Source organism: Saccostrea echinata, unplaced genomic scaffold (genome assembly GCF_033153115.1).
Source record: "Saccostrea echinata isolate AGI-Se365-2 ecotype Australia unplaced genomic scaffold, CSIRO_AGI_Sech_v1 ptg000002l, whole genome shotgun sequence".
NCBI classification, from domain to species: domain Eukaryota; kingdom Metazoa; phylum Mollusca; class Bivalvia; order Ostreida; family Ostreidae; genus Saccostrea; species Saccostrea echinata.
In genome coordinates, this window is record NW_026889751.1 from 4,352,910 (window position 1) to 4,375,642 (window position 22,733).

A 22,733-nucleotide genomic window follows, 5' to 3' on the forward strand; every position below is an offset into this window, starting at 1 on the left:
AGAGAAGTCCAATGTCATCGAATTGAATAACTTTACATTGTATTGTACACATTTAGCTTTCAGCCTTAGTATTAGTAGATGCTATTCCAAAAGTCTACAAGAGATATCGATCTAATGCAAGCCCAGTTATACCTGCAGATCGATGGATCGATTTTTACTTGTCACATGCTATAGCTGTATTATGATAGGCTCAGAATGAAGTTTAATGTTTTATCTGGAAACCAATATCCATCGGAACTGCGTGCTGTATACAGCGTAGTATGCCTCAGATGATTCCGTCTTTGTGAAAAAGGGATTTAATCTCGATTCTACATTTCAAAACGGGAAATATTTTTAGAAGATGGAGGAACTTTTGAAAAATGAAACGGTCAAGAAAAAAATTAAGGGGCTTTCCATTGAAATACGGGTAAGTTGACATGTCAGTAGCTGAAAGTTTGAAATCGATTTCCCCTCAATTTAACGATTAGGCAATTACATTTCCTTTCACGCCATTTTAATCATGGCGGAAAATAAGAGTATGAATAATGTGAAAAAACACAGTAAATTGCAAAATTATACAGCCGTAATGGCAATTGGGGAAAATTAATCTCATCATTCTTTGATTACTTTAAGAAAATAGCTAACATTAATTTTATTGCTTAGCTTATATATACTGGTGGTTTCAGATATTTATAATTCAGTACTCATTGAACAGTGTGTGATTTGTTTACAATTCTACAGAGTAAAAACTTGCAGACTGATCAACTACCTTTGAAAAAGTAGACAGGTGTACATAAAAATACCAAATATAGGGATTATTTATAATGATATAAATGTGTAAAATGTACACGTATTAATTGTTTGTTAAAATGAACACAAATAAGTGTCCTAAAAAGCTTTAGAGCTAACTTTTAACAAATTTAAAAAAAAAAATTAACGATGGGATATTTGAAGGTTAACACTCAACAGTAATAGCAAAGGTTAACAGTTTTGCAAAATCATAAAATGTAATACAATGTTAGATACTAGTAGGACCCAATTTCAAAAGTTACTTCTGACAACTATTTGCTTCTTTCGAAGTTTTCTGGCCCAGATATAAGAATAAAATTCTATGATCAATTTGGAGCGCACATGACTTTGATACACATGTCTTCATTGATTTATAATCAATGAACTTTTTCTCCGAAGATATATATTAAATTAACATGTATATGAACAAAAGAACCATAATCTTCAAGTAGATTTTTGAAACTGATTTTTTTTTTCTAGATAAATAATTTGGGTAATTTAGTATGTTCATTATACGTGCCCCTCTATAGAAACAATGTACTAGACAGTATTCCTTTAATTTTGTATGTCAGCTTGTACATTCCTGATGAATTCACTTAACCTCTCCTCGCAAATAATCTTTTTTACGGAGTTTTTTTGGTATATTTGTCAAAAAAAAAAAAAAAATACACTGTCACAGGTCCAACTTAGATCTCGTCTTGTTCAGTGTTCTCCGGAGGATACCGTGAGCTTTTGTCTTGTTCAGTGTTCTCCGGAGGATACCGTGAGCTTTTGTCTTGTTCAGTGTTCTCCGGAGGATACCGTGAGCTTTCGTTTTGTTCAGTGTTCTCTGGAGTGTACCGTGAGCTTTTGTCTTGTTCAGTGTTCTCCGGAGGATACCGTGAGCTTTTGTCTTGTTCAGTGTTCTCCGGAGCTTTGTTCCCAGTCTTGTTCTCCTGTATCGCTTTCATGAATTTATCTGCGTTGGCTTCAAATAAAGGTTTCTTTCCCTTTACAACACACACCATGTAACTTTGTTCCCTGCTCTAAATTGTTTGAGAACAGAATTCAATAGAATAACTAAAAGATAGTCTTCATTATTATATTTTAATTTTCGTTATGTGGTTATGTGTTTTTTTTCCTTTCCATACAATCTCTGTTTCTCCTTATCAGAATTCGTGATCAGAAGCATTGTTGGATGAGGTTTGTAGACTTCTGGGTTATTCCAGTTTGATAATAAGTGAGCTCTTTTATTTTCTTTGTTTCTCTAGTTCTGTAATGGATGTTATATAACCTTTATCTGTTGGTTTAAGTTTAGTTTGGCATTGCTCTCCTCTATATTGCAATGTCTGAGATGTGTCAGAATGTCAAAGACTACCTAATCTATGTTCCTCCTCAATTAGATCAATGTTACCTCTAGGTTTTAACCTGTCGCTACCAAGTCTTTTTCTGCCTGTTTGTGTTTTAGGCTAAGAATCTTTTAACGCCCTACATTCTTTCAAACTTAAAAGGATTGGCATCTGGTTTCTTTCTTTATAACTTAAAGTTAGCGGTGATTTTTATGGAAAATTAAGTACCATAAGAAATATTTAGCAAAAAGTATTTATACACAAACAAATCTAGTATTTTATGAAATATAAAAGTGAAGAATATATCTTAGGCTTTTAATCTATGTCAATTCATAAGATAATATAACTCTTTAATTTTTGTTACACAATTTTTCATCATTCGTATCAAGAAAATAATTTTGGGGGTAATATCAAGAAAAAAATTATATGAAAATGCAAATTATTTGATTAATTTCAGTGTAAGATTTTTTATGAAAAGAAATCCATACTGCTTGTTTTAACAAGTCTCTTTCATTTATAACAATTCAAGTTAATATCTTTGACATATAATTAAGTTTTGATTGTTAAGAACGTAAACAAAAATAAAATAATACAATAGGGTGGGTGGGGCATCTATAGTGACTAATATGAGGGGTAATGATAGTAAACATATAATTTCTTAACTTATTGTGTTTAAATTTTATTTTATCCAGATGGAAATCATTGCTGTTGTAATTTTTGACAAATGAAAAAGGTAAAAATAAAGAACATTGATCGATCTCAAAAAAATCTACAAACTATACAAATCTGTGAACAGGGCATAAAACGCGGACCCCTGGAAATTCTAGAGATGGGATCAGGTGCCTAGGAGGAGTTAGCATTCCCAGTCATGATCTCTAAGTATTGATCAGGTAGACGAAACACTCCGTAGTCAAATTTATTATAAAAACATAGGCCTACCTATTGGTAAGAAACACGTCAACCAAAATACGACCCAATGATAGGTTATATTTGTTAACAAAATCATTATAACGACCATAGGATTTACAAAATGCTGCCTTTCAATGAGGTTGTTGAAATCCTTGTAACATCAACTTATCTGTCAGTAGCATGCCTCGGTTAAAAAATCGATCATTCTCAGTGCATTTTCTTAAGGTGAAATATCCCTCTGCTCCAAATTTCACAAATGTTTGTTAAAATTCCCAACATTGTTTTTCATCAATAACAACAATAGCATAAGATTCAAGTGGAAAATAGTTTGAAGTATGAAGCTTTGCTTACTTTTTCAGAAATGAATATTATGTCTAATCATAATCTGAAGAAAATTTGATATGGTGAATAGAAAGACCAATAATTTTTTATCTCACCCTAAAATTTTAAAATATGAGGTATATATGAAAATGATATTTACTATCATACCTATCTAATTCACATTAGAAAACATAACGAAGCGTTGCTTTTTTAATCAGAATATCATATTGTTTTCTGTGCTTGTAAAATAAAAATGCATTCATCTACAAGAGTTATCTTTCCATCTACAGGAGTGATCATTCTTCAAAATTTTTTTTGGTGAAAAAAAATTAATTAATTAATTGTAAAAAGTCTGGTTAGTCTTCATCTGAAATTTCTGTAACAATTAAAGAATTTTATGAAAGAGAAATATCTCAATTTTAACAATTTAAAGGAATTGAGTATAAATGTTCTAGGTAAACTATTATAAGTAATTAATAAAAATATAAGCAATAGAAAATAGAAATCAATATTTGTAACTTAATTCGGATTTGAATGAGTTGACTATATAATGGTCCTCATTATCAAACTCTGGTAAGACAATTCGATCATTAGATCTCTTGGAATAATTTTCCTTGGAAAGTTATCTCTCTTATCAGAGGGATGTTACACCTTAAGTATCGAATAAGTTGGAAGACGTTAACACCATATGCAGGTGTTGTTGGAATATTACTACATAAATAAGGAAAGTTGACGATGGAAAAGCTGAAGACATACCGTTTGTCATACAGTTTAGTTGTTAGTTGGTCGTTTTTAGTCGGTAAAACATCCAAAATGAAACAGATGTGGCAGAGTATGTGGTGTCTTATTTCTCGCATAAAATGCGTTTTGTCGACTCCTCGATCCAAATTGTTTGCCTTCGGCTTAATGGCCTCAGGCAAACAGTTTGGTTCTTGGGTCCGACGAAACGCATGTTACCAACGAACCCAGTCAATATCTGTTTACTATTATCTGTGATAGAAGCTAAAATAAAATGTTTTGGGGTTCCATAAGTTTTATTGAAATGTCAACTGCTTCATTTAGAAATAATTCTCTCTCTCTCTCTCTCTCTCTCTCTCTCTCTCTCTTCTGTTTTGCTTGTTTTACTTACTGATATATCTATCTGATATCTTAGGTGGGAACTTTTCACTGCTTCGTTGATCACTTCTCGGTATTTGTTGGAGATTAACTTGTCTGATATCTTCAGAAAATGATTCCATACTTATCTACTTTATATTTGCCAATACGACATAAAGAGAAAGTTTTCTCTCTAGTTGGTAGGTAACAAACACTATCGACGAGACCTAACAAAACATTGGACATGCTATTGTTTCTTGTTTTGGACTCCAGTAGTGTTCGATTTAAAAAACTCTTTAACTTTCTTTCTATACTATATTCTACGAATTGTTATTGTAAATGTGTAATGAATCGAAGAATATTTTTCACCCGATCTTTGATCTGGATCAAACTATGACAGAAACAATTGATTATTTCGAGCAAATTAAATATTCGTTAACAGACTCCTTTGTGATACATCGAATGTTGACAAGTCCTTGCAATTTTAATGAATCATTCAAGATCAAGCAACATTATCATAAAGAGGTTAATTTATTAGGGGAAATCGATGATATTCCTAAGTAGAACTTTGAATCCTTCTGTATTTATTTTAAGGGTTTTTTTTAAGCATTGCTTCATGGACTTTACTGATTATTGATTTTATGTGGTCATTTCTATAACATAATATAATGGACAATTTAGAAGCTTCTTTTTATAGGCTATAAAAAGTTATCTTCTATACATGCTATTTGTAGTAATATTTACACAATACTACATTTTTAAACAATTGTTTTTACTCACAAGTTTATAAACATGAGGGTATAATGAAGGTGTCGTATGGACTTCAATTTAAAGAACTCTTCAGCAAATTAAAAAAATATATATATTATTGCGTAAATTTACTTTTTTTGGATTTTGTATTAATTGCTATCAAATCTTATATTTCGGCTAATGTATTAAAATTTATAAATTCCACACAGCCTTAAACCCACCTACGACACAGTCAAAGTGAATATTTTAATTGATTCTGATGACACTTCGTCTTTAATCTGAATTAATCCTTTTTACGTACATGCCGCTAAAGTTTGATCAGCCACTCAATAACCGTTTGATGACAGACTTATATTTTATTGTCTATCCTTTAATTTTGTATGTTTTGTCGTTAACAATCATAGTAAGTCCTTCGGTGCTGATACATGTAGACCCCAAACTCGTGTAAAAGTATCTCCTATACTTACTCTATATAAAAGTACAAAAACTATATCTGGTTGGCCCATACAGTGTAATACTTGAGAGAAAACCCCAGGGTTGCCAAGAATTAATTATAGAAGGACAAATCGCCCGAAATATTAGGACCAAATACATGTAGCTTGCAATTCTAAGAGAACAGCGTACAAAATAATGTTATCAGATGGAAAACCTAATTAAGTTAATTGATGAGTTTATCTCTGAATTAGACAGTCGGCAAGACCAACTCCCCAAAAGAATTTCTGTAAACGAAAATCATGAGAAAGATACTTTGATTTTTAAAGAGTATTCAAATCTAATAAAATTTGATTTCTTATGTCGAACTTTTTAACAAATATATACAAGCCATATAATCAAAGAAAAAAAATTAAGTAAGAAAAACTTGTATTGTAACCATACACAAGCGCTCATAAATAGAAATCAATCAACTCAAACCATACTCCTTTAAATACGGTATTATTATTTCTATATCGGCATGCTTTGCTGGCATCCATGTTTGTATGGATATACTCACACTGATTGGTTTCCGGTTTTGCTGAACCGTGAAATGAGTTCTGGGGAGATCCCAGTGCTATTTAATGTTGTATTGTGACAGCTTTATTCGCAAGCGATGCAATTAAATTAAACAATAATTGTGGCTGGTGCGATTTCCATCACCATCTAATGTAGGAATGTGGCAAGCCGATTTACTATTTTTAAACAAAACAGTAATTATATCTGTCTAATTGAAAAGAATTTCTTCATTAATAGAGTTTTTTTAATCGGAAGACGTAGAAATATTTTTAGGTCTGAGAGAATCATCTTATTCCATAAGAAATAAACTGTATTTTTTGCAGAAAAGAGTTTTCTCTTTTGACCGATCTATATATGTCTACATGCATTTATTCTGAAAATAAATTTTTTTAATCTATATATGAGGGTTGTCCCAGAAAAACGCGAACTTTTCAAATATTTCATAAACTACCTTACCAAAATTATTCAGTTTTGGCACAACGTTGGGAAATGATATTTTCGTCATTTCGACCAAATACTATAAGGTTGGAATGTCATCTGCATTTAGAACACAGCATTTAAAGGGTGTTAAATATCGGTTGTCGGCGCAAGGCAATTTCTTGACTTTCAAAATTAGCGTTGCCATCTATGTTCTCTTTATTACAAAGCTATTCGAAAATATAATGTGACAAAAATTACATCCATAGAACCTGTACGATATAGAGTATTCGTGTATAAAGAATTAATACTTTGACATCATAAATAACAAAAATATGACGTTATATGACCAAACACTATTAGTTAGATTAGTCAAAAACGGCGACGTCGGACGATAATGCGGAGCACCAAATTATCACTTAGTACTGTGTGGAGCAGGGTATGACACATGTTTATACGGGAAAAGAGTTGGAACGAAGGAACGACACAAATACATGTATCGAATACTGGTTGATACATAGTAAAAGAGGTTCAAAGATGGATGGACTGGTTATCCGTTGGAAGAAACGTTTGATAGACTCAACAAAAATGACAACAAACTGACAAGTCTAGAGCTGGACGTCATACGTGGAGACCGCCGTTAACTATGCGAGCAGTTAAGTTTATGATCGGGTTTGGAAATTTTCTATTAAAAGAATTGACTCTTTGATTTATTCTTAACCGTAGTACGTGTGAAATGGATAACCCGATAACTAAACGAAAATCAAATGCACTATCAAATTTCTGCTTCGAACTATTCTTAAAGACACACGATTCCTGAACAAATTCAAAAACTGCACGGTGTTGCACCGGGAGCTATTTTGAATGATTCGTTTATCAGAGATAAAAATGTTATTTATAGAGATATTTTATTGATATTTCTGTGATTTATGTAAAAAATGTTGATTATGATGCATGTCAATTTTTAACTTTAAAATATTAGTGAAACGAAAAATACTGAAAAAGTTTGCGTTTTTCTGGGACAACCCTCGTAGATATCTCTAAATTTTGGGTGACAACTTTTGTTTCTGGGATCTCTCTTCATAGAGATATTTCTTAGTCTTAATGGAAAATTTCTATCAAAAATGATATATCTCTAAATGTTTAAAGATATCTTTGTGAAAAGGAGATATTATTACTGTTTTATATATATAATATTATTTCTATAGGTAAAATATATCTTACTCTAAGATAGAGATATCTTATATGCAAAAGAGCTATCTCCTGAAATAGAAAGATATTTTGCTACAAATTAGGTATTTCTTGTGAAAATAGTGAAAAAAAAATCCCTTCAGCAAAAAAGGCATCTCTTTGTTCACAGATATTTCTACAAGCAATTTTCAGAGAAAAATAAACATGTGACCATGCAAGAATAGCTTTCATTTTGCTTTGGAAATTTAAATATGTATTTCATACCAGAACAAAAATAGGTAAGAATTAATAGGTGGAATTTAAAAAGATAAAGAATTATTGTCGAAGTATTGTATATGGACATTGACGTTTGCCTTTCTTCTTCATAGACGTTCTGTGTTTGGAGAAACTCGATATACTGCTAACAGAATAAACAAAATTATCATGTTTTGTAGTCTTTATTGTATTTATCTTCTCGTATTCACCGAGTCCAAATATTCCAGATTCATTATCTGTCTTTGAATACTGATAAAACCTGTAATTGTAGACGCATTAATAGACATCATTGTGTGCTGCTTTATGCAAGAGCGATGCCATTAATTCAATTTGTATACTTAAATTGGTTCACTACAATTAAGTTGTACATTGAGATAATCAGTACATTTATTGTAACATCATTCTTAAATATCTTAGATATAATAAGGAAAGCTTGCTTTTGTTTGTGTTCCGGTATATTAATCAGTAAATTGAACCTCATGTTATTGTCCATTTATGCAAACTTTCTTATAATTCAATGACGGATGCTTAAAGCATCTAAAGTAGTTGAAAAAAACATACATATCTCTTTTCGAAATAAATAAATTCATGTGCCTAGGAGGAGTAAGCATCCCCTGTTGACCGGTGACACCCCCGCCGTTAGCCCTATGTATTGATCAGTTAGACGGAACATTCCGTAGTATAAAAACAAAGACCTAACAATCGGTATGAAACATCAACCAAAATACGACCCAATGACAGGTTATATCTCGTATTTGCAAACGAGATCATTATTTCGACCATAAAATTTACGAAATGCTGACTTCAAACGAGGTTGTTGAAATTCCTGCAACATCAACTTATCTGTCAGTAGCCTCCCTTGGTTTAAAAACTGGTCGTACTCGGAGCATGCTCTTGAGTATCGAATAAGTTGGGAGATGTAACACCATATGCAGGTGATAGCGGGATATTACTACATAAATAAAGAAAGTTGACTATGGAAAAGCTAAATTCATCTCGTTTGATATACAGTTTAGTTGTGAGTAAGCCCTGATCGTCTATAGTTAGTAAAACATCCAAATATGAAACAGATGTTGCAGAGTTCTTGGTGTCTTTTATTTCAAATTCACTATGATTAAGCCTTGTACAACCGAATGGTTATTGAAGTTTAAGTTTTCGGGTCATCATTTTAATTGCAGAAAGCCTTCATCGAATCTCTACTCGATTTATTTGAGCAAGAAACGGAAGACATGATAGACGCCATTGAAGAAAGCCGGATGGAACTTCGGGGAACTATGCTGGATTTTGAAGACGAGACCGAGCAATTAAGGGCAGAGTCTCGAATGCTTGGTATACATTCATGTGCCATTATGTCCATTTCTGTTTCTCAATTTTCAAGTTTGATGTCAAATATTTTTCATGAAGCATATAATTGGTAGATTGCCCATTTGAAGTCAAAAATTTCAAATAATTGATGTATTTTTGCAACTCGAGTATATTGATTTTAGTCAGTCATGGACATTTCAGTGTCGTAATGAAAACAATTACATTGACAGAACAACGACGAATTGAATACGAGAAGCAAGCGGTCGATAAGTATCTGGAAAAGAAAGGACGAAAAAGTCAAGGTTCCAGAGCATCCTCTAGAATTTCAATCGTTAACGAAAGAGATGATGCTAGAAGTCGAGCAGCTGTGGTGGATTATATCCGGAAAAAGAAAGACAGGACCGGAAGTTCTCTCAGTGTTCATAGTAACCCAAGCATTCATTCCCCTAACAATGAACGTCCTGTTAGCGTTATCAGCTCTAGAAGTTTACCCACACCAGTCATGTCACAGAAAACCATCGAAGAGGTAATGAAATGGTCATATAGCAAGACACAAACATCTGCTATTAAACAAGAACCAAAAAACACAAGTTGTCATAGCTTTTCCCACCAAAAAGTCATTGATCAGGATTAAATTTAGGGATGTCAAAATATTTATTTTCCTTAGTCGATTATTCAGTTGCATTGTTCGAACGATAGTCGAATATTCGGAACATTTTCTGAAAATAAAATTTTATTTTAAACTTCACTGGTACATGACGTATTTGTAACTCAAAACCCCTTTTACATAAATGTATTTAAAAAGTAACCTCAAAATTAATGCAACGTAACGTGTGGATAGCATGATTATATGAAATCAATTTAGACACCTAATTCTCCAAAATGTAAAATTTCCCCATCAATCGAATTCATAAATCGGTCTATAAGTCAATTTTTGTTTTAGTAAGCATTATTTAAAAATTGCCAGCCGATTTTTTTTCTTTTCAATTTTTTTTTAGCTTATTATGAAAGAAATAAAAATCAGGTGCTCGTGATATTTTTAAACAGTAGGATGAAATATATGGAGATAACGAACAGTATTCAAGCTCAAAAGTCCATTATACAATACAAAATAGGAGCAGAGCAAACAGGGACCTCCAAACATCAGAGGTGGGATCAGGTGCCATGGAGGAGTGAGCATCCCCTGCCGACCGGTCACACCCGCCGTGTGCTCCTTGTCATGATCGGGAAATAACGGAAAAATCCGTCGACAATTCAGTGTGTAAATAATGGCCTAACAATTAGTATGAAAAACGTCAGTCAGCATTTGACTCAATGATAAATTGTATTTGCTGACAAGGTCATTGTATCGACCATAGAACTTACGAAATGATGACTTTAAACGCGACAGCTGATATTTTTGTTTCATCAACTTATTTGTCAATAATTTACCTCGTTTAAGAAATTGTACATACGTAGAGCATGCTCTTGCGTATCGAATCAACTGAGAGATATATACCCCGTATGCAGGTGATGAAGGTATATTGCTGCATAAGTAAGGGAAGTTGACGATTGAAAAGTTAAAGTCATCACGTTTATCATAAAGCTTGGTTGTTAGATTACCATTAACGTCTTTTTCAAGTAAAATATCCAAACATGAAACAGATGTGTCAGACTCTGTGGTATCTTTTATCTCAAGTTCACCAGGATATATCGTATCGACATAAGAATGAAAATAGCCATTGTTAATTGACAATACGTCGTCGATATATCTAAATACTGCTTATTAAATTGATTGCCCGGCTATCAAAATGTCCTTAAAATGTAAGCGGATTGTTTTAATAATTATCGAAGTATCAAAACATGTCACGGCTATGGTGTGTTCCTTGGATTTGAGCAATCCTAAAATAACAAATTTACAGAATATAAGATCAAGCCCAATTAATAGTTTTCCAAACAAAGTCCAGTAATTTGATGAGTAATTTATTACAAAAACAACACAGTCAGTATCTGACATATAATTCCCGCGGTAGTGAAGCACTTACGATTACTGTACTTTCTATAAGTACATTGAAAGTCAATTCGTTTTTTTTTTTTTTTTTTTTTTTTGTTGTTGAGGAAAATTTTCGACTGTCTCCGAGGAAAGACGGTTTCTCAATTTTAAGATGATATTCCATCTCGTTAAATCACTCTTTTATTGCATTTATTTAATAATAATAATAATATTCGAATGTCGTTTCATTATTCGATCGTCGGTCCATTCGACTGATAGTCGAATAGTCGACTAATCGTTGACATCCCTAATTAAATTTCAATCTTCAGTTTAATGCTAAAATTCTACAATATATTTAGAGAAATTAGGTCTCCTACAAAACTGCCAAATACTAGAAATACGAGAAATACTATTTCAAACAATCAAATAAAACAAAGGCTGATTTTTTAGGAGACTGACTTGATAATGAAGAACATGGCTGCCGCGGACCATCAGATGGAGTATCAGAGACACCGTCACGCTGAGATGTTAGAAAAGAGAAGGCAAGAAAGGGCTGTCAAAAAGAAGACCACAGAAGAGAAAGCCTTAGAATTACTGGAAAAGGCCCTACTAGTGGACAAGCAGTAAGCTTATCACAGAACATCTTACATGTACCATATATGTTTGACGATCTTCAGAAACAAACATAGTCTGTCACTTGAATGGTTCTATTTTAGATACAAAGTCTTTTTATTTACTTTTTAAGTCCCCCTCCCCCCAACCCGAGAAGTTGCTTCTCCATTTTCAGAAAATTAATTTCTTAACTCTTTGTATGATTTTTTGAACAAATAAGATACTAAAAAATAAATTTAAGAGGAACTTAACAGCAAATATTGAAAAAAAAATCGACATACTTTAAATTTATAAATGATAAATGAGATCTACGAGGAAAACTCGATACTTGATTTGAGTTCTATCATCAAGTGTATAGCGTAGTGTACTTAAAAAGTCCTGCCAATCACCTTATCTTTTAACATATCGTGTATATTCTAACACCATAGGATCTAGTTTTGTTAGGAAACTTTTTCTTTATTGATTTGAAGCTAATCAAAGAACTAATTATATTGAAAGTTAACACAGAGCCATCTTGGACTCGGGTACACTTCATACAGTCTTTAAAAACTATTTGTTATCACAAAGTTGATCACGTGATACAAGTCAATACAAATGAGTAGATACAGCAATATACACTGAAAAATATTTGAACTAAAATTGTTGAACATGTAAACTATGAGGATATTTACTTTTATATATATAGGGATATTTGATTTTCTTTTATAGCATATCTGTTTGGCTTTATTTTCCGATATATTTCTGCATTATGACTATACTTCAATACATTTTGTACGTTGGCCAATGCTTTCTTATTTTCTGACTTATTTCGTATAAATAAAGTTGTGTGACTTTTTTGTGTGTACAAATCAATGACATCCATAATTCTTCTGGGAATATTCACCATTTCAATGTGAAATCAGCTAAAGACAATGTAATATTAAGTAACACAGCGACTTCAAAGGCTTATGAATAGAAAATGCTCTCTCCTCGCCTGATGGAGAATTCAAATTTATCTAAAGCAGAGAAAGAGATATTCTTGAAAACTGACCTTGATTGTTAAAATTACTGATGGTTTTTTAATTTCTTTTTCCGCTGCATAATATATTTGGTTTAGTAATGATAACGAGCGAGTGATTAAAAATTCATAGGCGTTGTCAACAGAATACAAGTTAAAGGAAGCTTAAACATTTACGTGAAATAATCACCTGCTTTGTTCCAATCATAAAATATCAGACCAGTGTTCGGGTGTAACAGTTCCCGATATTAATTTTTAGTCAAGTTCATCAATATAAAGAATCGAAAGGGAAAGGTTTTTGATCAACAAAAGAGTCTAAACAATAGAAACAAACGTAAGTAGCAAACTCTTAATAGACCAGGATCGATTATGTCCTCCCCTAGAATTCCGTAAACCATTCTTAATGCAAAATTGACAGAAACAGAGTCAATAAAGTCTGGTATTAATACAAATAATTCTCTCCGAGAATTTTAGGCGACTATTGAATGTCTAAAACAAATCCTGCAAGACATTTGAATGGAATAGTGATCTTCAAAGAAATCTGACTGCATTACTTTCATGAAAAGACAGGTATAATCCTCATCTCGAGAGAGAAAGAGAGAGAGAGAGAGTAAAACTCTATTTGCGATGTAACATGGTTTTCAGTGACCCCAATAATCGAGAAAAATATCCATGAACTTTCTTTTAAAAATACTCCTAATTCATCGACACCAGCCTTGACAACGGTAGGAACCAACTGCCACTACATGAATAGGAAGAAGTCTGCAAAATTCTGCCTGATTGGAAGATATAATCTAGACAATAGCAATAGGAGAAACAGGGAGTCAATAATTAGAACACATGTCGAACCTAGCTGAGTTCTGCCATGTACATATAGTTAAGGACTTCTTTTTCCCTCTTAGTCTAGTACAAAAAGAGTTCATCGTCAGATAAAAAATAAGAAATAAACAGACCCTGAGAAGATTTTTAACGCAATGCTATCTACATACCATCTAACAGAAGCACAAAATACAATAAAATCATTTTGATAAGAAAAATTAATACTTAGACAAAAACGTTTCTTCGAGTATGAATTCTAATAAGTATTCATTCTGAATTTCTATGCATATGCATGTTAGACTGAAGTCATAATGCAGATTTTACAACAAGAAAAAGATCGTCAGAATAAAATTCAAAAGCCGAATAACAGAGAGAGAGAGAGAGAAAAAAAAGAAAACATAAGTAAATACACCCAGTAGTGATGACAAATACTAGATACTGACACTTATGTTCCATTACAGGCTGGCAGCCAAGAAAGAAATTCAGAACCGGAAGCTACAGGAACGTTTGGACGAAATGAAAAGGAAGAAAGAACGAGATGCTGCCACTTCACGTGCTACATCAAGAGCAGACGACTTGGGTCATACGAACGAAGCTTTTGAAGACCTTGAAAAATACTAATTTAATCAAAAATGATACCGGCAAAGTGTTCAGTCCGGCAAAATTCAACAATTATTATCACAAATTCTGAACTGTTTGGGATTTGTCTGATAGGTCCCAACATAACAGAGTTACCTCAAAAATTGACTAAACAGTTTATGATCGACTGTGATAAAGAAATAAGAAAATTTGCAAATCTACATGTGATTTTTTTTAATACATGTAATATGTTTTAAGATGCAATTAGTAGAAATAGTATATTTTCCTATGACTGATTGCAATATTTTCTTTTTAAAATGGAAAATATTCGAGACATAAACATCATTTCTTTGAAACTCAACAGATTCTTAAAGTACTTATGACTTGTTTGATGTTTTGAAATTCTACTGTTTGTGTGTGTGTGTGTGTGTATGAGAGAGAGAGAGAGAGAGAGAGAGAGAGAGAGAGAGAGCACATGTCATTTAATAGATTTACATAATTTATTTTGTTGTGAATTCACAGAAAATACGATGTGACATGTTTTTGACTACTGTATTTACTAACATGCAGTTATAAAAGTTAATTTTCATCTTTTGAAATTTCAGAATTATTTGTTGAAACCATTTTGTTTGTAGTTGTAATAGATTTAAAGAAAATGCATTATTTTCTTGTTTCTGAGGAAAATATCAGAGTGTAAATGAGAAACAATAATAGGGGGCTCTAATTGGTGACTAAACAATTTTGATTGGCGCATATAATTTCTTTTTTAAGTCACAAAATTGGCGACCTTTTTAAATTGACTTGGCAATCGTCAAGTTTTCCTATGAATGATTGATTCCTATGACTGAGCCAACTATAAACATTTTCTACATTTTTTTTTCATTAAAAGCAGATGTTAGCAATGGCATGCCTCCATATATTGACTTAAATATCAATTTTTAAAATAGCGCCTAAAAAATTGCCTGGCGACTAGAACTTTACATCGGCGACTTAATGTTTTACCGGTATATTAGGAGCCAGCTGGGGGTCGTAACATAAAGCTTGCTAAGTTTTTGACTTAAGTAGGGTCGTAAGTATGTTTTAGGTGCAATCTTAAGACCTGCCTAAGTACTACTTAAGTATGTCTTAAACCGTAACATAAAACGGACTTAGGTAGGTCTTAGCTAAGTCAAACTTATGTTCAAAATATTTGTTATGAATCATCCTAGTTTTTCAATATATTTATATATACACTGTATATTTGTAAAAATGATTTAGTTACGTTTTTAATCACATATATATTAAAGCTGACGTCCTTACCTATCGGTTTTAGCTAGGTTCGATTAGATTTCGTATTTAATTAAAGTTAATTCTGTTTAAATTATTCGAAAAACAATGTATTTGAAAACAAATATTGCACGGTCATAAAATGGCACTAGTGGTTCATTGTAAATGTCATTGAGTGAATATTGTTTATCACTCGAGACTGCGATGTTTTCAGTTTACCGTTTGTTGTCATTCTTTCGTTTGACAAATGTTCACTTGTTTTCAAATTGTCATTCTCGCAGACATGGCACGATAACCGAATGTCTATGTACTTGAAATTGAAACTCTAATTAAAAGAGTGCAAAACAATAGGGACATTTTGAATTTTTTTCCTCCCATATCAGCAAGCAGAGACTGCAGACGTTTTATTATATACTTATTTACAATTTAATGAAGGATGGAAAAGAATTGTTTTCAGAAAATCATTTTTCGTATATCTCAAACTTATCAACAATCTCTCTCTCTCTCTCTCTCTCTCTCTCTCTGAAACGTTAGTGAACTCTGTCTGAATCCTCGCTTGTTGCGTTCTACATTCAATCTAATTTACAGAAAATCTGTGTTTTCTAGTCATCATCCTTTAATTCACCGACAATTTTTAAAATCATTTCATTTTTTCACAGTGAACAAACAAAGCCATGATTACTGTATACAATTGACTTATAATGATTAGTGTTTTATAACCTAAGTCCCATTAATATTTCAAACGTATCCCAAAAATAATATTTTGCATTTACATGTACATGTATATGTCATTTAGAGAGTGATATTGGAATCAGTGATGAATACCCCCCCCCCCTCCCCCCGACGAAAAACTAAAATTCTTTTACCAGTATATTAAATATTGAAAATTATTTTTCAATGCATAATATAAATAGAGGAATGTTTTAATATAGAAATTCAATCTTAAATAGTCTAAATATATGTTTAAGAAAGTTATGATATACTTAAGTCACCTCTACTGGCCGCCTAAGTTTTGCTAAGATTGTCAAATCTTAGCACGTTTCTAGTTACGGTCTTAAGTTTAAGACTGTACTTAAGTCCTACTTAAGCATGGTCTTAGACTTAAGTACCCTTTATGTTACGACCCCCTGGTGCCTAAATTTTAGAGGTCACTTAGAGGCCTGGATAATCATTCAATAAGTGTACGACTTCCTTATTGGTAGTTAAAGGGGCATGGACACAGAATTGAAGTTAATTTCGATACAATATCAAGGCTAACATGAACAAAAGCATGTCAGACCGATATATGATAAAAATCCTCTTTAGAAACTTCTTTTATCTGAATTTTTGTCTTAATGAATCAACTTTTATGAGCTAAAAATCGAAAACATGAACAATAACAGAGTTCGTGCCAATATTTACAAACACAAGTGTTTCATGTAAGGTTATGAAAAATGCCGTTTTAAAGAATTAAGAATTTTTTAATTAGTTCAAATCAATAAAATGAAGCAATTTTTTTTTTCGGAAAAAAGAATTGGAAAAAATAAAAATTGTAAATAAAACAGCAATGCAAGTGTGTCCTTGCCTTTTTAAACATTTCTTATACATGTACCTCCTCAAGACTTCGGCAAAAAACCTTAATTTTAATCAAGAAAATCTAATTGATTCTTGAATTATCGTGTACAACATGCAATGCTGACACATTTTATGACTAAAGCAATACTATTTCCAACAATTATTAAGTTTTGAATGTAGGAAAAGGTATGAACCGATTTTTAATTAAGTTTATTAAAACTCCAAGAGCTACGTACTCAGATGATAAGTGTTCGTTCAAATCATGAACTTTTACGACTGAATTTCATTCAACGGATAAACTACAGTGTTTCATTAACATTATTTATTTTTACAAGTGTTGTATTTTATTTCAATTATGCAATATGCTTTAAGAGTTAAAAACAATTTGCGAACCTGTGTGACAACTGGTAATATAGCTCACGAACTGCAAAGAAATTATCAGTTAACACTTATACCAAAATACTTTCAATACGTTTTACTTGAAAGTGTTTTAATTTTTTGTTGTTTTTCTTTAGGTTTAGCACTATGACGTGCTTCATATTCAGTTATATATCTCTAACCTGCTTGTATTTCAGGGAAGAATAAACAGGACGAACATGTACGTATACGATGATAAACTGTTCTTAGACAAAATAAGTAATTCTTAGACAAAATAAGTAATTCTTAAACAAAATAAGTAAAAAATAACAAAACTATCTAAATGAGGTACTTGTGTGTTTCCAGAATGTTATAATACAAATTGTTGAAAAAATGTAAATATGAGCTTGAATATAATCTTAACTTTTTCACTTTGAGTACCATACTTCACATGCTGTCAGGTGTCATACAAATTTTCTTAATGCACAAACCATTGTAAAATTTAAGTAGAAAACAACACAAGAAAACATGAAATCAAAAACAATATTGCAGTTGTGCAAGTTATACCGATATTTTTTGGTATCTTGGCAGTCAAATCACGTCACGTTTTTCTTTTCACACTATTTGTATGAAGCAGAGAAGCCATTTCATGAGGTGTTTAGAAATTCTGCTTGACGCTAAACAAACTATGCAGTCAACAGAAAATTTACTTGGTGCAGGGATGTGGAACACAATTACTCATTAAAGTAAGTGGACAACAGTTTATGTGAGAGAGATAAATTTATATAGTTAAGGTAATGGGATGGTCGATCAATTTATTACTTTCCATCATTCTACTTAGTGGATGGGATTACTTGAGGAATAGGTTGTTGACCTTTAGAATTTAAAGCAACAAATGCACTGAACCATGGATAGAGGCTTTTTGTAAAATAATGATAACGAGTCAACAAAAAATATAAAAGCATTCTACTGGACCATAGCTACAGTGATACCTAAAAGCTCCATTAAATTATTAACCAATTTACTGTAGGTCATATCCAGCATCCGAACCAAGTCTTGTAGTGTGCATCCCTGCATATATAATTTGTTTTTGGGATAGGAAGGGATAATAGCTACTTGGAAATGAACTTTAACCAAAAACTTTAACCCGGTCACTCATCCAGAAAATTTAGGTCAGATAAAGCTTCCAAAGCAAGTTTGGTAGTGTGAATCCCTAAATGCATCATCCATGCAAGTTTGGTAAAGGTTGAAATTATAGCTACTTATGACTGGACTTGACCTAAAACTTAAACATTGTCACTCATCCAGAAAATATAGGTCAGATTAAGCACCCAAAGCAAGTTTGCTAGTTTACTTCCCTATCTGCATCACCCATACAAGTTTGGTCACCACAGGGCATATTTATTGGGAATGGACTTGCTTCAAAAACTTTCAAATGGTCACTCTTTCAGAAAATGTAGGTTTGATCCAGCATACAAAGCAAGTTTTGGTAGTGTGCATCCCTGAATGCATCATTAATACAAGTTTTGTTAGTGTGCATCCCTTCATGAATCAAGAACACAGCGAGGCACGTCCGGTCAGTCTGGTCTTTTCATCTGTAGAAGGTTTGTGACGGTACATATTGTCGTTTTGTACATATTGTCGTCGGCGACAATATGTACCTACCCTCACTGCACATTTTGTCGTCCATCGGTACATATTGTCGCCGGATGAAAAGTAAGACATGTACATATTGTCGCTGGCGACATTATGTGCTTCACCCTCACTGTACATATTGTCGCCCCACACATATTGTTGCTTAAAGATTTCTTTTGTTGTTCATGGTCGTGTTGAGAATGTAATTGGTGTGTGAATCACACTGACGTGTCTCGTATGCTATTTTATGCAGCGTGATTGTGACGGTACATTTTGTCGTCCTGTTCATATTGTCGCCATCGATAATGTGTACCTACCCTCACTGCGCATACATGTATTGTCGTCCATCAGAGCATGTCGCATGACAATCCACGACAATGCTCCATGTAAATATGACTAATCATTGCTTTGCTGTTTTCAAGAAGATAAGTTTTAAAGAATTGTCAATATCATCCTATGTAAAACTTTGATCGCCCATTGTGGCCCCACCCTAGGCCCAGTTTTATTTGAAGATACTTGAATCTGCGCTACCTGAGGATGCTTCCATATAACATCACTAATCATGGGTCTACTTTTTCTCAGTGGTGGATCCAGAAATTTCAGAATGGAGAGGGGGGGGGGGGGGAACGGTTCAGAAATTTTTTTTTTACAAGCAAAAAATGTCATTATGTAAAGGTGTGATACTGCATATGTTAAGTAAATTACTTAATTATGAAATTTTACCTGTAAGTAAATTGAGAGTATAAACAAGTTAAACAAACTGAATTTACCCCCCCCCCCCTCCAACCAAAAATAATCAAACTACCGAGCGGGAAGGGGGGGGGGGGGCGCCGGTGCTACATCTGTCTTTGGTTTTTGAGAAGATTTTCAAAGATTTTCTGTATATATTCCTAGTATGTAAAACTTTGATCACCCATTGTAGCCCCACCCTACCCCTGGGGTCATGATTTGACAAAAGATTTGACCAATATTGATTTTTGTTTTTGTTTCTTTGTTGTTATAATGTCCCTCTCGAGAATTTTTCATTCATATGGAGACTTCACCACTTGCCAGTGGAGGGCTGCAAATTTAGACCTATACTTGGCACTAAGGGTTATTGAGCAGTGAGGGATCTTTTTCGTACCAGCACCTCAAAATTGAACGTACGCTATGTAATGACGCTTTCACATAAGAATAATCTCTTCTGACCCAGTTATTCTTGAAAGGAAGATTTTTGAACGATTTTTTTCTAAATATTCTATGAAAAACTTTGATCGTCTCTTGTAGCCACACCCTTCCCCCGAGGGACATGATCTGAAAAATTGAATCTATACTTCATACTGAAGCCTTCACATAAGTTTCAACATTTCTGACACAGTGGTTCTTGAGAAGATTTTTAAAAGATGTCACTAAATTTTCACTTATTCTTAACTACTCCCCTTGAAAGAGGGCATGGTCCTTCATTTGAACAAACTTGAATCCCCTTTATCTACGGATGCTTTGTGGCATGTTTGGTTGAAATTGACACAGTAGTTCTTGAGAAAAAACTGAAATTGTGAAAAGTTCACAGACAGAGGGACAGTCAGAAAAAATGTGATCAGAAAAGCTCACTTGAACTGCCTGTTCAGGTGATCTAAAAATGTCCACCCAAACACCAATTATATCAGCACGTGATTGTATGTAAGAATAATGCAAAAAATAATTCTCAAATAATCATCATTACTGAACAAAAAATATTAATGCATGTATTCAATCTCCAAGTATATATTACACGAAAAAAAAATAGGCTGATTTATCAGATATCTCAAGAATTACGGTATCTTGACATATCATAGTGATGTACATCAATCCTGGACACAATTTTCTGAACAAAAAGTTTTCTCCCTACAGTATTACGAGTAATGTTGTCTGTCACCCTCCGTGCGTGTGTGTGTTTATCAATCTCTCTTTCTTTTCTCAAGTGAATATTCGTCTAAACAATATATCGACGACAATATATGCCGACCTAGACTGTACATATTGTCGCTGACGACAATATGTGCTGGTGCTTGACTGTACATTTTGTCGTCCATTATGCAGGAGAAAAATAAGGCTCGTCTCGGTACATATTGTCGCCGGCAACGATATATACGGATGGACGACAATTTGTGCAGTGAGGGTTGGTACATATTGTCGCCGACGACAATATGTACAAAACGACAATATGTACCGTCACAAGGTTAGTGAAAAGCTTTCTCCATCAAGAAACGTACACCATAGATGAACCTCTAAGCACACAACGTTTGCTTTTGCATATGAGTAAACAGATTTGTACCTGATCCTGACTAGGTGAAAATATGTTTACGGGAGTATTTTTTGCAAATATGTAGGTGCATTTATGCTTAGATGTAGTATACTTTCGCATATGCAGGTTATTTTCATATGAGTAAAGCTCGCTGTATGAACAGGACTTAAGTGGGTTAACAGACATTCCCAAAAAATCTAATTCTGCATAATAATCTAAATGGTAAGTCAAGGAAGCCTTCCCAATATAAGTGCGAAAAAAATTCTTGGAATGGTGGATGCTGGCATGAAAATTTCTGATGTTTCTTGTCAGTTTAGTGTTCACAAAAACAACTGTATACTGATTAGTTACTGAGTAATCGGTTGAGGACTGTCCCGGGGGGAGAGACCAATGAAACTGACTCTGGAACAGGAGGATGTTTATATACTTAACATCAAGACGCAAGACAGATTTCTTCCAGCAACCTGTAATGTTGATCGTTTAAGGACAGCAACAGGAGTTCGTGTTTCGTCTGAAACCGTCCGCAATGGCCTCCGTAGAACTGGTCTAAGAGCTCGAAGACCCCATAAAGGGATGGACTTAACAGCGAACGCAGAAGGTCCAGCTAACAGTAAAAACAAAGGTTGCTCTGGGCAGATAATCATCTGCATTGAAACCTTTAAAATTTGCAATCGGTATTGTAAGCTGACTAATCTCTGTTCAGTCTATGCATATGGCCGGTTAAGGGTCTGGGGTCAAAAAGGCTAAAAGGTTCATCAAAGCTGTGTTTTGCAGAAAGAAAGCTTTGGCGTTGGTAGTGTGGTGGTCTGGGGAAGTATTTATTACCGAATTTGATTTTTGTTTGCAATCCTTAAACGCATAGAGCTACTACAATGAGATCTTGCGGTCTGCTCTTCCTTTTTTTTTTTACAGTAAGTCATGGATTCTAGTTTCAACAGGATAATGCACATTCTCATACCGCCAGAGTCAGAATCTCCTCCGGACCAACAATGTGAATGTCATGGACTGCCTTAGCCGCTCTCAAACCCTAAATCCTATCAAATACATAAGGGATTTGCTACGAATCCGAAACAATCATGCAAATATTGTCTACATGATTTGGAGAACACTTGCTTGGCTGAATGGAATGCAAATCCCCAGAGATTAATTCAAAACATCCTTAGAGACCTAACAAAAAATACGATAGTTAACTATATATAGTTCTGTAAAACACTCTATTTGTAAGAACTTTATTTTCGCTTAATTACGCGAGACAATCTGCTCGCGGAAATTTCATTCTCGCGTATAATTCTGCTGTTATATAGAGCAATAACTAAACTCGTGAAAACAACAATCTAGCGAAAATAAGAT

The 22,733-nt window shown here is 33.3% G+C and overlaps 1 protein-coding gene and 1 long non-coding RNA gene across 2 annotated transcripts in view; one reads left to right on the top strand and one right to left on the bottom strand.

The window, feature by feature from the left end:
- LOC133205716 (uncharacterized) overlaps positions 1-22,733 on the bottom strand; it is a 306,161-nt gene that overhangs the window by 233,697 nt on the left and 49,731 nt on the right. The gene's annotated exons all lie outside the window — the stretch shown is intronic.
- Positions 280-14,658, top strand: LOC133178362 (inner centromere protein A-like). The gene is made up of 5 exons (XM_061313092.1): positions 280-406; positions 9,203-9,353; positions 9,560-9,855; positions 11,752-11,924; positions 14,191-14,658. The coding sequence occupies exons 1-5, from the start codon at positions 341-343 to the stop codon at positions 14,348-14,350; spliced, it is 846 nt and encodes a 281-aa protein (XP_061169076.1). The 5' UTR covers positions 280-340; the 3' UTR covers positions 14,351-14,658.

Coding starts and splice junctions, on each gene's coding strand:
- LOC133178362 (XM_061313092.1), top strand. CDS start 341: ATGGAGGAACTTTTGAAAAATGAAACGGTCAAGAAAAAAATTAAGGGG. Junction 407..9,202: donor GGCTTTCCATTGAAATACGG/GTAAGTTGACAT, acceptor TTTTAATTGCAG/AAAGCCTTCATCGAATCTCT. Junction 9,354..9,559: donor GGCAGAGTCTCGAATGCTTG/GTATACATTCAT, acceptor TTACATTGACAG/AACAACGACGAATTGAATAC.